This window comes from Arvicola amphibius, chromosome 14 (genome assembly GCF_903992535.2).
Source record: "Arvicola amphibius chromosome 14, mArvAmp1.2, whole genome shotgun sequence".
NCBI classification, from domain to species: Eukaryota; Metazoa; Chordata; class Mammalia; order Rodentia; family Cricetidae; genus Arvicola; species Arvicola amphibius.
Window position 1 is genome coordinate 59,441,678 of NC_052060.1, and position 14,085 is coordinate 59,455,762.

The window sequence follows — 14,085 nt, forward strand, 5'->3', positions numbered from 1 at the left end:
TAACCTTCAACCCCATCAAAGGCCTGAGAAGGGAGACAATATTACTGGAGTAGGTGGGAAGTGCAATCAAGCAGCTTCCAAAATGTGCAGCATATGATGGAGACAATTGGCTACATGAACAATAACCCAAAGTCTCATTTAAATGTTGAAGCAACCAACATTGGCTAAGGCCTAGAGTAACTGACAGACCATTTTAAGAGGCAGGACATTTTTCAAAACTGTCTTACCCTGTCTTGGCAACATTTGAAAGTTTTATTTTCTTGCATCCTGCTTGTTCTACTTAGACATGGTGAATTTTGTCAGTGACTGAGGTATGGGCAGTTCCTTGCCCAAAGGCCAGTTGTGCCAAGAAGCCAAGCTCCAAGTGGAGTGTCTTCTGTGCTCAACACTCTCTTAGAAATAGATCAGTGCTGCCAGGAGCAATTGTGTCTCACATCAACAGAATCCTAAGTTATTTAAGTGACATGTTCTACAGATCATTGAAGTGGTTGAAGATTACCTGTCTATGCAGAATACAATTTCTATGTATCTAAAGAACCTAAAGAGTCTGACTAAAAGTATGACAAACATAAATGACTATTGACCTATAATACTTAATACCTATATAACTTAAAGATTAAGACTTCATATCAGAATATTAAACAGTCTTTTAACAACTGTGCAGTAAAGGAAGACAATGACCTCAAAAATGTAAACAAAGTATCAGTATCTTGATCAGAGGTAGAAGTGTATAATACAATATGATAAATATATACTAAAATTGTATCAATCTGCAAAATGTCTTAAGCAGATGTAGAAACATGCATGCATAAAATCTGACAAAATAACCTTGCTTAGGTATACAAATATTGTAAGTAGAAATAGAAACATATCCAATATAACAAATATAATTTGAACTTGTATCAATATAAAAAATCTATACCAATGTAAATTGTCCATAAATAATAGCTCACAAGTATTTACTCTATTACTCACTGTTATTATTATTAGTGTGAGTAAATTCACACTAATCTGCCCATTATTCCATTCATTTTTCCCTTTTTTAAAAAAAAATAAGATCTCTGGGGGGAAGATAAGGCCAGGCAGTGGTAGCAGGAGCCTTTAATCCCAGGACTCAGAAGGCAGAAGCAGACAGATCTCTGTGAGTTCAAGGTCAGCCTGGTCTACAGAGAAAGTTCCAGGATGGGCTCCATAGCTACTGAGAAACGCTGTCTTGAAAGACCAAAATAAAAGAGAGAGAGAGAGAAAGAGAGAGAGAGAGAGAGAGAGAGAGAGAGAGAGAGAGAGAGAGAGAGAAAGAGAGAGGGAAAAAGAAAAGAAAAGAAAAGAAAATAGGGGATACAAATATGATAAGATAGAAAGGTAGGTCATTGACTCTACTCTGAAAAGAAAAGGGGAGGATATAAATATGATAAAATAAAAAGGTAGATTATTGAATCTACTTTTAAAAAGCAACTATTAGTTTTAAATGTTTTATATTGGTTTTACTTTTGTATATTGTATACAAATTTTGTTAAAACATACTGTACATACATTTCTAATCTTGTTTAAGGTATTGTACCTATAGAGCTCATTTAACAATGTAATGCAAATTTGTATTCCTTGAAAATTATTATTATCAACTGTTATAGCCTTCTTTTTTTTAGACAAAAAGAAGAAATATAGTGGCATTTCAAATGTAGTTTAATAAATAAAGACGGGTGTTGTGGTAGCTCCTTCAGCTACTAGCCTTTAAAATACCAGCCCACATGGGTGTGGATTCTTATACTATAATTACTGAGGTAAAGCGCATGCTCTCTCTCTTTCTCTCTCTCTCACTTCTGGATTCAGTTCTTGTTCCTCATTTGTGCAGAGGACTATGATCTAGGACAGTGATCTGTGAGTCTACCCCTAAATAAATAAGTCTTTATTTTATTTTATGTAATTCTGAATTAGTGTAGGATTATTTTGTAACTTCCTTCATTATTTGGCGCCTAACTTTTTGTGGCACAAATTTATGAAAAAGCTATTTATCTGAGGCTTTTCAGCTACCAGGCCAGGCCAGGGCTAGGATTGGAACTCCATCTCTAGGAATTAGAACCCACCTAGGAACCTGGATTCAGGAGAAAAACTAACACTCCCAACTCTCATCTACCCCAGCTTATCTTCTAGGATGGAAAATACACAAAGACTCTGGATACTATATGTTATTGTGTTGTCTTTGAATTGTTTGACTGCCAAGGAAGGAGCAACAGCTGCTAAAAGACATTTGATTATAAATGTTGCTGAATTAATCCAACATATATTTTGAAAATGCCTTGACTTCGAAATTTAAGTCAAAAGATATGTTACTTTGGAGAAGAGGTTTTGGTTTTGTCTCCACAGGAAATGAGAGGCTGGAGATTCATTCTGGGTTAAGAAAAATCCAGTTTTATCAAGGAAGACCCCCTGAAAAATCTCCAATAGGAGTAGATGGCCCAGATGATCCAACATTTCAGAGGACCTCTATTGGAGTTTCCTCTGAGTTCTACATCCAGAACAGCTTCAAGACTGCTGGCTGAGATGATCAAGTCTCACAGAATATTCAAGTCAGGACTTGACCATAATCCCAAATTTTCTGTAGGTCCTCATAATATTATCAGTGCCCCCAAATCAGCAGGGAGTAGCCTGGAAAACTATGCCCATATTCCCCAAAAATGGATTATGGATGTTTTTCTTTGTTTAGAGTACTAGTTATAAGTTGTTATGGATAATGGGCAGAAAAAAGCTAAACAAAGGAGATTAGATTCAGAGTTCTTGTTTTGAAAAAAAGGGTGCGAAGAGTGCTGTGAGACAATGGTCTTGTACCCTGGAAAGATTTGTCTCTTGTACTTGTTCAATAACAAAATGCTGATTGACCAGTAGCCAGGCAGGAAGTATAGGTGGGGTGACCAGAACAGGAGAATTCTGGGAAGAAGAAAGGGTCAGTGTACAGTCCTCACCCAGACACAGAGGAAGCAAGATGAGACTGCCTCACTGATAAAAGGTATCAGGCCATGTGGATAACACAGACAAACATTATGGGCTAATGTAAGCTAGAAGAATTAGTAAAAAGCCTGAGCTATTAGGCCAACCAGTTTATAATTAATGCAGGCCTCTGTGTGTTTCTTTGGGACTGAATGGCTGCAGGACCAGGCAGGACAGAAACCTCTGTGAACACCTGACAAACTAGAATGGATCTAAACCCTTCTGTCCCGTGAGAAAGAATTCTGCACAGGCCTCACTGTTTCCTAAAGTTTGTATTGCTTGCAGAAGAATATTTATTGAAAGCCATAATTAATTTGGTGAGTCCCTCTCCAAGGGACAAAAGAAAGCATATTTCTTTGGAAAACAACCAGAAACTTTGTCCTGCTGACAGCACTAACAAGGCCATTTCAGTCTTCACAGAGCACATGAAAACAATGCCCCAGAAAATAACAACGATGTCATCTTGCTGGTCTGACTTGCTCTGCCCCAGAACATATGCAAACCATCCGTCTGTCTTTTGAGCACTAACATTCCGTTTGCTAACGTTCACAGTAATTATGGGAATCCATGCTGGTTCCTGGTACATTAGTTGGACAGATAGAGGTGACAGATAGGACTGGTGGAGAGACAAGTGAGCAGGCCCACTGAACTCCAGTATTTCTGCCATAAAAACGTCTCAGGAGCTGTACAATGATTTATTGTTTTGTAAAGAGTAGATTCAAACAGAAGCTGCAATAAATAAAGCCAGATTTCAACTATCACTCTCGATCAACTGAAAACAAACAAAGTCAAGCCCAGTGAAGAGATAGCTTCAACAGCAATTCCAGAGTTGCCTTCTGGAAGACGAATGCTTGCTAAACACCACTCCTCTGAATCTCGCAGTCCTGGAGAAAGGCTGTCTGGCAGTTCATGAACAAACATGAACCCAGCGAGGCCTCCAAGCTTCAGGTTGTGGAATATTCCCCAATTGATGCTTACAGAGAGAACAACTTAGAGCCTTAACTTAGTGCAAATCATAAGGCCGTGATACCTTCCCGAAGTTCATTCATATCCATCAAAGCATGCACACTGTACACTCAAGTGAGTTCCATGGCATGGTATTCTTAAAAGCTGTAAGCACATTTCCAAGGATGGTAGAATATCTAGATGAGTTGTGATGCTTCCTCGACATACGACACTAGGCAGTGATATAAGTGGACGGGCTACAACTGTTTGTAAAGAGATGGGTTGATCATGCAAATTGTTGACCAACAGAAGCCAGATGTAGTAGAATATACCATAACAGTCCAGTCCATAAATCAGAACAGGAGTCTGTAGCATACTTATTGGAGAAGGGTTTGAAAGAGAAGGTCAGTAGCATTTCTGGGGTTTGAGAGCTGGTACATTTTTCATCTGGGTTCTGGATGGGTGTCAGGATTCATTGAGCTGTGTGAATGGGACTTCGGCAAGGATCTATGGTGTTGCCTGTTTCAACACTGGTTTATTGACTCGCCTATCTGAAAATGATCCTGATAATTTTCACTATCAATCTTCAGAGCTGTGGGTTTTTTTTTCTGTCTTTCTGTTTCTGAGCTTGCAGTAGCTCCCTGCTTTCATCTTTCCAACTTCCTGTCTCCTTTTGCTAATGGATCTTACCCTATTTCAGGCACAAAAACCTTTTTAGATCAACTTGGCAGGCTGAGAAAGCCTACAGCTTGGTAATTTTGCTTGTCAGCATGGTGTTTGGGGATTCTCACATTAAAAATGAAAATCATATATCTATATCTATATCTATATCTATCTATCTATCTATCTATCTATCTATCTATCTATCTATCTATCTATATATATATATATACTTTAAACATCCAAACGATGCAAAGAAGAAACCAGATAAGGAAGATCCAATAAGGAGGGGGATGGAAGACAAGGGTGAAGAAGGGAGTATGGGAGGTACAGCTAAAACTAAAGGCTGTGAGGAAAACCATACAGAAACCTACGACGTAGATGCTTCATAAAATATCTACATATATGAAAGGAATTGAAGATAAGACACCAAATAATAGGGGGAAATAACCTAAATAGACATCTAGTGGCACCAAGTAAAACCTCCGGTTCCACGAACTGGTTACATCTTGCTGAGTGGTTGGTCAAAGGGGGTCTCATGGAAACCCCCAAATATCACATCTTATTGCCAAGGTTACTGGTTATTTTTCATAACACAGTGGTGAGGCCTTATAGCTGCAGATAATACTTACTTATGCCATCCAACATAGAACCATCAAGCTTTTGCCCAAGTAGAAGTTTTACATTTTTGACTAGTACCCATGGTGCTTTAAGGAGGTACTCTACTGGAGGAGGAATCTAATCATCAATTCCCTAAGCTACAAACACTGTGACCTGGGCATCAGTGACTTGTCTGCAAGATAAATTGATCTAATCATAGTACAAATGTTAAGATAGTGACCAGTCACTTTTCAGTTGGATTTAAGGCTCATTCCATGAAATGGAGCCCATACCTGACACCGCTTTAGTGACTGAAGATCCTGATAGGTCATGGGCCTATGGGAAACCTACTACTGTCATTACTTCTAATGACATGGTAATACACATAGATTAGTGCCTTTTATTACTCACAGAGAAGCCTCTTGATGAGGAAGATTGAAATGCACCCACACCTGGACATTGTGCAGAGTGAGATATTTGAGCACTCAGCCCTAAATGGAATGTCTTTATCAAACCCCTCCCCTCATACCCTAATCATCTCTACAGAAGAGGGAGCAGAAAGACTGCCAGATTCAAAGGTGCTGGGTGATTACAAGAAAGCAGGGTATTCCAGATACACATGCACTCAAAGATTAGGGCAGCTCACACGAGACCTGCACAGGTTCAAGCTAGACAAGTTCACAGCCCTGAGAGGAGGAGGACAACGGGGTTACATCCCTAATCAAGAAGGTATGTGCAATTGATACACAGGTGTAAAGGGGAAATACATTTCCTTCTCCAACTGAGAAATCGGGTATATCAAGCATGCTTCAGAACAGGCCCTAGGATACTTACTACCCACCTCTGTGTATGACCTAAATCCTTGAAACTATGAAGCAACCCCTTTTGATGAGTGTGAACAGCCCCTTGGCTTCAACACCCCACAGGCTGGGTGTGACAGCACATCACACTGGAGACCTACAACAGAGGTGCCCTTGCACGGCTGTAACCAGCCTGACTGATGTTCCCATCAATGCATCTGGAAAATGTTGCAGTTATGACTCTATTTTGTCCTGTGTTTACAAAAAAACTTGATGAAGATATTACCACATTTGTGTTTCTGGGTCATGGCAACTCAATTTGGTTCTGAAATAAATTATCTTATTCCTTTTAATGTGAGAACTGTTTGTTTTGTATATTTTCTCCCTTGCTTTATTGTAACACTGATGTTCTCAGTAGGGTTTAAACTGACCAATGTTCCTCCTCTCTCTGTATATGTGTGTGTGTGTGTGTGTGTGTATTTATATTTATATTTATATATATACACACACATCAACATTTCTTCTGGTTTCTGTGTCCTAGAAGAAATGTTGATGTAGATACATTTTTTCAGATATGTGTGAGTGTATACATGTATGTGTGTGTGTGTGTGTGTGTGTGTGTGTGTGTGTGTGTGTGTGTGTGTGTTAAACACAGAAACCAGCTGTAAGACTACTCTGCTGTGGTCACCTTTCTCAGTCCTGTTTCTCTGGAGTTTAGAATTTCAGCAGACCTGTCTCTTTTCATTGTCAATACATCAGCTCATTTGCAGCCCAGAAGTTTCTTTCTCTAATAATGGTCTGTTGGACTCTTTGATCCAAGTCCCCAGAGCCTTGCACACAATCTACAGAGGAAGTGGGAGGCTCAGTCATATAAGCAAAGGGATTATTGATGCACTGGCATAATCTATGCACACAGCTCAATGTGTCACTGCAGAGATGCGATGATTAAAAACATACCTTTTTCATAAGCCCACATCAAACACGTTTGCTCATCTTTTTCACCACTAGACCTGCTGGGATCACAAGCAACTAGATTCATATCTGCGCCATTATCCAGTAGGAACTGAACCAGGCGAATGTGGCCATGGTAGCAAGCAGAGTGTAGTCCTGTGAGGGGAAAAAACAAAAAGAAGGAAAGAAGAAAGAAGAAAAGGGTGCTTTAATATCAAAAGAGTCATCCCTACAAACAGGGTCATTTCCAGAAATATAAAGCCATACTTGATATGTGATGAGAAATTATTTTTATTAATTTTTATTATTGAGAAAACAAGTGATATATTCAGCAATAGAGGAAATGTAGCTAAGGCAACCTTCTATATTGACTATATTTGCTCAGATTGTGCTTTTATATTTTATTACTATTTCTACAGTAGTGGTTAATAACAAATATTATTGCCTTTACAAAATAAAAAAAAAATAATCAAGACCTCAGTCAGTATTTTTCTTGTGCACCACACCAAGGGCAGAGAGATGTCACCAACCTGTTATGATACAGGGAGCACAGGATGCAAAGAATGTATGTAGATTTTTAAACCAACATTGGAATTGAAAAAACAATCTGATTTTTGCTATTGGCACTTACCACTAATTCTAAATGATTCTAATTGATAAAAATAACTTGGCCCTTGGGACTTGGCCATTCTCAGTACACTGCTCCACCTTGGCTCATCACTGCTCGGGATAACTGACAGGTTTGTGTAGGCATGATATTCTTGGCACAGTCTCACCTGTGTGTCCATCTCTTCCTCGGTGATTAATGTTTACAGCATTTTGATCAAGAAGAAATTTGACCAGGTCAATGTTCTTGCCATAGGTACAAGCACTGCAGTTAGGAAAGACAAAAGGTTCTTATGTACTGAGTCATGTCCCTGAAAAAGACCTAATTCCTAGGATTTCAGTGTGGACTGTTACTTAGACATACTGTCTTCCAAGATGTAGTTGAAATACAGCAGTATCCTTAGAACCTAATCCAATAAGACTGGCATTCTTATGCAAAAACACCTTCAGCAACATGGCTGGATATAAGAGCAAATGAAAAATAAAACCAGTAGCCCCCTTATATACTAATGACAAATGAGTTGAGAAAGAAATCAAGGAGACAACACCCTTCACAATAACCACAAATAATATAAAGTGTCTTAGGGGAACCCTGACCAAGCATGTAAAAGACATGTATGATAAAAAAACTTCAAATCTTTGAAGAAGAAAAATGAAGAAGATACCAGAAAATGAAAAGGTCTCCTAGGTCATGTATCAGTAGGATTAACATAGTGAAAAGGGCCATCTTAACAAAAGCAGTCTGCAGATTCAATGCAATCCCCATCAAAATTCCAATAAAATTCTTTACAGATCTTGAAATAACAATACTTAACTTCATATGGAAAAGCAGAAATTCCCAGGATATCTAAAAGCAATCTTCTACAGTAAAAGAATTTCTGGAGGTATCATCATCCCTGACTTCAAGTTTTACTACAGAGCTGTAGTAATAAAAACTGTATTGTACTGACATAAAAAGACACATTGATCAATAGAATTTAATCGAAGATCATACAAAAATCCACACATCTATGAACACCTGATTTTTTGGAACAAAGCCAGAAATAGTCAATTGAACAAAGAAGCCATCTTCAACAAATGATGGTCTAACTGATTGTTGGCATGTAGAAGAATACAAATCGATCCATCTCTACCACCCTGCACAAAACTCAAGTCCAAGTGGATCAAAGACCACAACATAAAATCAGATACACTGAATCTGAAGAGAAAGCAGGGAGTAATTGCATTGAATCCATTGGTACAGGAGACAACATCCTGAAGAGAGCACCAAGAGTGCAGAAACTAAGATCAACAATTAATAAATGAGACCTCATGAAACTTAAAAACTTCCATAAGGCAAAGGATACTGTTAATAGGACAGAGTAGCAGCCCACAGATTTTTCACCAACTTCACATCTGACAGAGGGATGATTTCCAAAACAAATAAAGACTTAAGAAACTAGACATCAGCAAGATAAATGATTCAATTAAAAAATGGGGCATCGATCTAAGCTGAGAATTTTCAACAGATGAATCTCAGGAATTAAATTTTTATAGATAAATTTTGCAATAAATCTGCTGAACTACTCAGATGGAGTTTTGACTTTCAATGATTACTGTGAAAGTTGAGGTGCATGGAGGAAGAGTTTGTGTGAGGTAAACTCATTGTGTTATGATAGTTGTCTTATTGCTGGGGCAGGAGTAACAGGGGCAGAAGGGCTCCTTTTGCTCCCACTTAAAGAGAGAACAGTTGGTTTGGTAGGGAAGGATGCAGGAGTGCCTTAGTGGCTGAGCAGCCAGAGCTGCGCTCAGAAAAGAGAGGGATCCCAGGCTGGTGCTCAGCTCACTTCATGTCTTTAGTGTGTTTTATTTAGATTGGGAAGGTTTCACTCACATTTAAGATGGGTCTTCCCTTCCCCCAGTTAAACGCTTATAGAAATATGCCCATATCCAGAGGTAATTTTGCATGTAGCCAGTCAAAATAAAAAAGATTAAGCGTGGCAACTATTAACAAAATTGTCGTTTTAAACTAGAAATATACTCTTTCCTGTAGTTTTCCTTCACAAAACATGATGACTGTTGCCATCCTCCTAAACCCAGGGAAGCTAGGTTTTCTCATCCAGCACAGGGAACAACTGCATACAACCATGGCTGGAGGAAGGGAACAGGCACTCAGCTCAGCAATTCCCTGGGTCTCACTCCTTCCTCTTCCTGGATGGCCTCGAGGAAGTCATTCTTAATTAAGCTGTCCCTGCATTGGACAGCTAAATCCTTCCCCCTTGTATGATGCCTTTTCATGAAACAAAGGCAGGGCTGTCTGCTAGGCTTCTTCTTTTCACTAGAATGGAAAGCATGATATTGGGTCTGGTGGTGGGCAAGCTTCTGACTCCTTCACATCTTACAACGGGGCTCCTTTAAGGAGATAAAGGATCCTGTGGTGGTACTGTTCCTACTCCAGGCCAAGTGTAGGTTTGTAGTAGTTCTTCCTTGAATGACTTGGTGAATAAATCATCATTATCTTTTTTTAATGTTTCATATCACTTTCAACTGTTTACGTCATAAATAGGGCCAGCGACATTCCATAGGTCATAGTTCATTGTCCAAGTTCTTTTATCAGTCCTTTTAACTAGTTACAAGACATGGCATGTTAAAATGATATATTCATGCATTCATATGTGTGTATTTATATGAACATATCTATATATCTATGTATGTGTTTACATATTTATGCATATATATGGACACACACATCTATCATAGTTAATTTCTACTGTCAACTGATTTGCATTAATTAACTCTCGAGTCATTAGCAAAGCACACCTTTGCACGTGTCTGTGCAGATTTTCACAGAGAGATACAGTTGAGACCTCTCCTGACTGTAGGTGTCACTATCCCCATGGGCTAGGGTCCTTGACTGAATACAGAGAGGGAAAGGAGGAGCCAGCTGAGTAGCAGCACTCACCACTGCTTCCTGGCTGCGGATGCAAGGCATGCAGCTTCCTCTTTCTCTCCTGCCATCATGCCTTTATACTATGATGGACAATCTCCCCTCAAACTGTGAGACAAAATAGAGCCTTCCCTTCTTAGCCCCCCAATGGACTTATTTGGCCCAGGAAGAGTAATTAATAGAAACTTAGATTTTTCTTCGACTCTAAAAGAGTTTATGAGAACTGAATGAGACAACGAACACTATAACCCAGTGTGGAATCGCTGCTTCCTTCCTGAGTGGTAGCTTTTCTTTGCAAACAGTTTGGTTGTGAAAAGCAAATAAATCCTCAATTTCATGTTATATTTGAAGGGTTGATGCCTGAGATAAAAGCTCAAGGTTAATGCTGCTTTAGTATTAATGAATTTTTTCCTTTCTATTATTTTCCAGCATAAACCAAACAATATGTAGACAACAAATGAGTCTGGAATACCACTTTTAGAGGTTGCAAATTAGCTGGGAAATACATAATGTTTAAGTAAATGCTCTTTCTATTCAAGGTTTATCAAATTCAAAGCATCACTTTTTATAGTAAAATAACAGCCCTTCAGGGCTCCAAGTGTTGTGAAGCACCCATATTCCTCCTGGATGGCTCAGAAGCTGCTGTGTCTCTGAGTTACCAGCAGCCTCTTGCTTCATTCGTTTCTTGAGTTTGTGTGCATCTTTCCCAATCCCAGTTGATACTGCAGGGTGCTTTCCTAAGCACACTGGCAAGATCCTTTAAGGGTTCCAAGAAAAGAGCTACATCTTAGGTATCCCAACACCATCCTGTCTAGGCTTTTAGCAGCTGACAGATGGATATCTTGGGTAGGCACATTTGCACATAAGGTTTAAGAAAGTGAGGGAGAAAGTGTCATATTTGATGCTGATGAAGCCTAGTAATGAGATTCTTGTCGGAGGAGGATTATGAGTACAGCCCCTTTTGGCAGCTTTTCACAGAGCGAGGAGCAATATGCTTACAGATGTTGATGGGCCTGTTGCCTTGGCAACATCAGCCGCTGTCGCTGTGGCTCCAGTTGGAAATGCAGCATCTGGCTCCAGCCCCATCTGCTGTACTGATGGCAGCGTCTGCCCCCACCTTTTTCTTCCCACATCCCTGCAACCAGCCAGGTCTCTTGTCCTGTGCCTACGCTCACTTACTAACAGCAACATCTGCCACTATTTGTTACGGCTTTGTGTACACGGCTTTGGGTGCTGCATGGCGTCAGCCAAGCTCAGAGAGTAGTGCACAGACACATTCTTCACCTGTGAAAAGCTGTCTCACTGAAGATGTTTTCCTTTGTCAGACTTTCCGTTCCTGTTACTTGGATGATTTCCTTTGCAACTTCAAAGTTTCCATTGTAGCAGGCCCTGGACGGGAAGAAAATATTTTGATATTCTGATAAGAGGACAAGAATTGGATGTGATAAGTGCTAGGTCATACTCACAGGTGCAAAGGAGTGTCACCATAGATGTTGGCCACGTGAGGCTGAACCTCCAAGTCACTACTTTGGAGCAAGTAGTTCACGATGTTGCAGTGTCCAAAGCGAGAACAGAAGTGCAGAGGGACATGGTCCTCATTGTCCTGAGCGTTCACTGCCAATGGTGAGAAAGCACAGATGTGTCACCTGGAATCCATTCTTTCTCATCCTTTGTATGCTCAGTGCCATGTGTTTTGCCTAAGTGCCCAAGACACTTTCAGAAATTGCCAATTACTGTTTATAATAGAGGAAATTAAGTGCAACCAATTAAAAACGTTATTATCTATTCTATTGCCTATTACCACATCAAACAGGCTTTCCTTTAGTGTTTCATAAATTCTATGGAATATAGCTAATCAAATTTGTCTTGCAGTGAAGAAACCAATAAGCACTCAAAGCACCTATGGCCATATTCTCGTAAGTATCCTTTCCAACTGACCCCCTTTTTCCTCTGACCGATCTTAAACTTTAAAAGTTCTGGGCTGTTGAGATGACTCATTGCATAAAGGTCCCTGCTGCTAAGCCTGTGAACCTCAGTTCTATGCCCATGCCCCATGTGGTTGACAGGCAAGATTGACACCTGTAAGTCGTTCTCTGGCCTCCTCACAGGAGCTGTGGCTTGTGCCTCCACACATAAGTCAACATAATTTAAAATTTTAAATTAAAGATCCCATTCAGATCACTAAATCCAGTAGTGCAGGGGTAGAGGTGAAAGTCAGTGACCTGAAAGTTGAGGGCACCATATGGTTGGTGCTGTACTCCTCAGCCGAGACTCACAACACACTATACAAAGGGAAAGGCTTTCCTGATGAAGACGCTCAAAAGCAGAACTCTGGTTTCTCTTTGAATGATACAGTGGTAAGCACGGCAAGGTCACCTGTGTGGCCTTGGGGTAATTCTCAGCGATGCTCTTTCCCCTCCACACTTTTCCAGCTCAGACACCTGTGTGTGACATCTTCACATCAACTCACCCCATTTGACTCTGATGTTGATAAAAGAGTGTGGGATCTAGTCTATCCTGGCAATATGGTTATTAGTGACAACAATGTGATCTGGTTTCTCCTGGTAGCAATCCCAATCACAGGACCAGGGTCCTGCCTGGCTGTTTCTCGAAGCCAAGTCTCTGCATCTGTCTCCACTGGACCCTGTTGGGCTTGTGACATTGGAGATGTTTCTTGGATGCGAGAGCTCTGGACCTGACTTTCTTCTTTGCTCTGGAGTAGACAGTGGGTGCTATGTAACATTTTCTCTAGGTTCCCTTCAGGAAACACAATGACAAAATGCAACTTGGAAAGGAAAGGGCTTGTTTTATACTTTCAAGTCATTATCTACTACTGAGGAAACTTAGTACAGGAACTCAAGAAGGAAATGAAATAGAAAGCATGGGAGGATGGTGCTTACTGGCTTAGCTCTGACTCATGCTTAACTAGCTTTCTTTGACATCCCCAGGACCAATGTCCCAGGGTTGGGGCTGCCTGTGGTGGGCTGTGTCCTCCCACATCAATCATCAATCAAGACAGTCTCTCACGGTCATGGCCAGAGGTCGGTCTGATAATGCCCATTTTTCTACAGAGGTTCTTTCTTTCTAGGTGTCTCTAGGTTGTATCTAGTTTATAGTGCAAACTAACTAGGGAGAAGCCTTTAATACATTCCTTTCATGCCCAAATCAACATTAATTAGTTTTGGATGCTTGGGAAAACTCAACTGCAGTTTTATTCCTTAAATGGTCACTACAGGTCCATCACTGTATCAGCGTTAAAGTACACATGTCTTATCAGCCATCATGACTATAACAGAACTGTTATTGGAACCAAAGAGAAAACATCAATGAATGTTTGTAAGACATTTAATGTTATATGTTTTGTGCACACACACATTTAATGAATATCATTCCATCCTAATTTCTCTTATAATTTTTTTGTTAAAAACAATAAACTATAAACACATAGTATATATCTTCAAATAATATTAAGTTTTGTTGCAAGACAGGCTTAATAAAAACTAAACATCAAACGGCTCAATTCTAGATCTGACTTTAACGCAATATCTGAAGAATAAAATAGTTGGATCATCTGTTCTAGACACATTTGTTTTTTTGTGATTTTTTTGTCCA

At 39.7% G+C, this 14,085-nt stretch overlaps 1 protein-coding gene across 1 annotated transcript in view; it reads right to left on the bottom strand.

Annotated features, from left to right (window-relative positions):
- LOC119800707 (serine/threonine-protein kinase TNNI3K) overlaps nt 1-14,085 on the bottom strand; it is a 227,596-nt gene that overhangs the window by 148,523 nt on the left and 64,988 nt on the right. Inside the window, exons 8-11 of the mRNA XM_038310871.1 lie at nt 11,940-12,087; nt 11,758-11,862; nt 7,718-7,812; nt 6,948-7,097 (exon numbers count right to left, since the gene is read on the bottom strand). Of these exons, the coding sequence (XP_038166799.1) occupies nt 6,948-7,097; nt 7,718-7,812; nt 11,758-11,862; nt 11,940-12,087 (498 nt within the window). The remainder of the gene's footprint in view (nt 1-6,947; nt 7,098-7,717; nt 7,813-11,757; nt 11,863-11,939; nt 12,088-14,085) is intronic.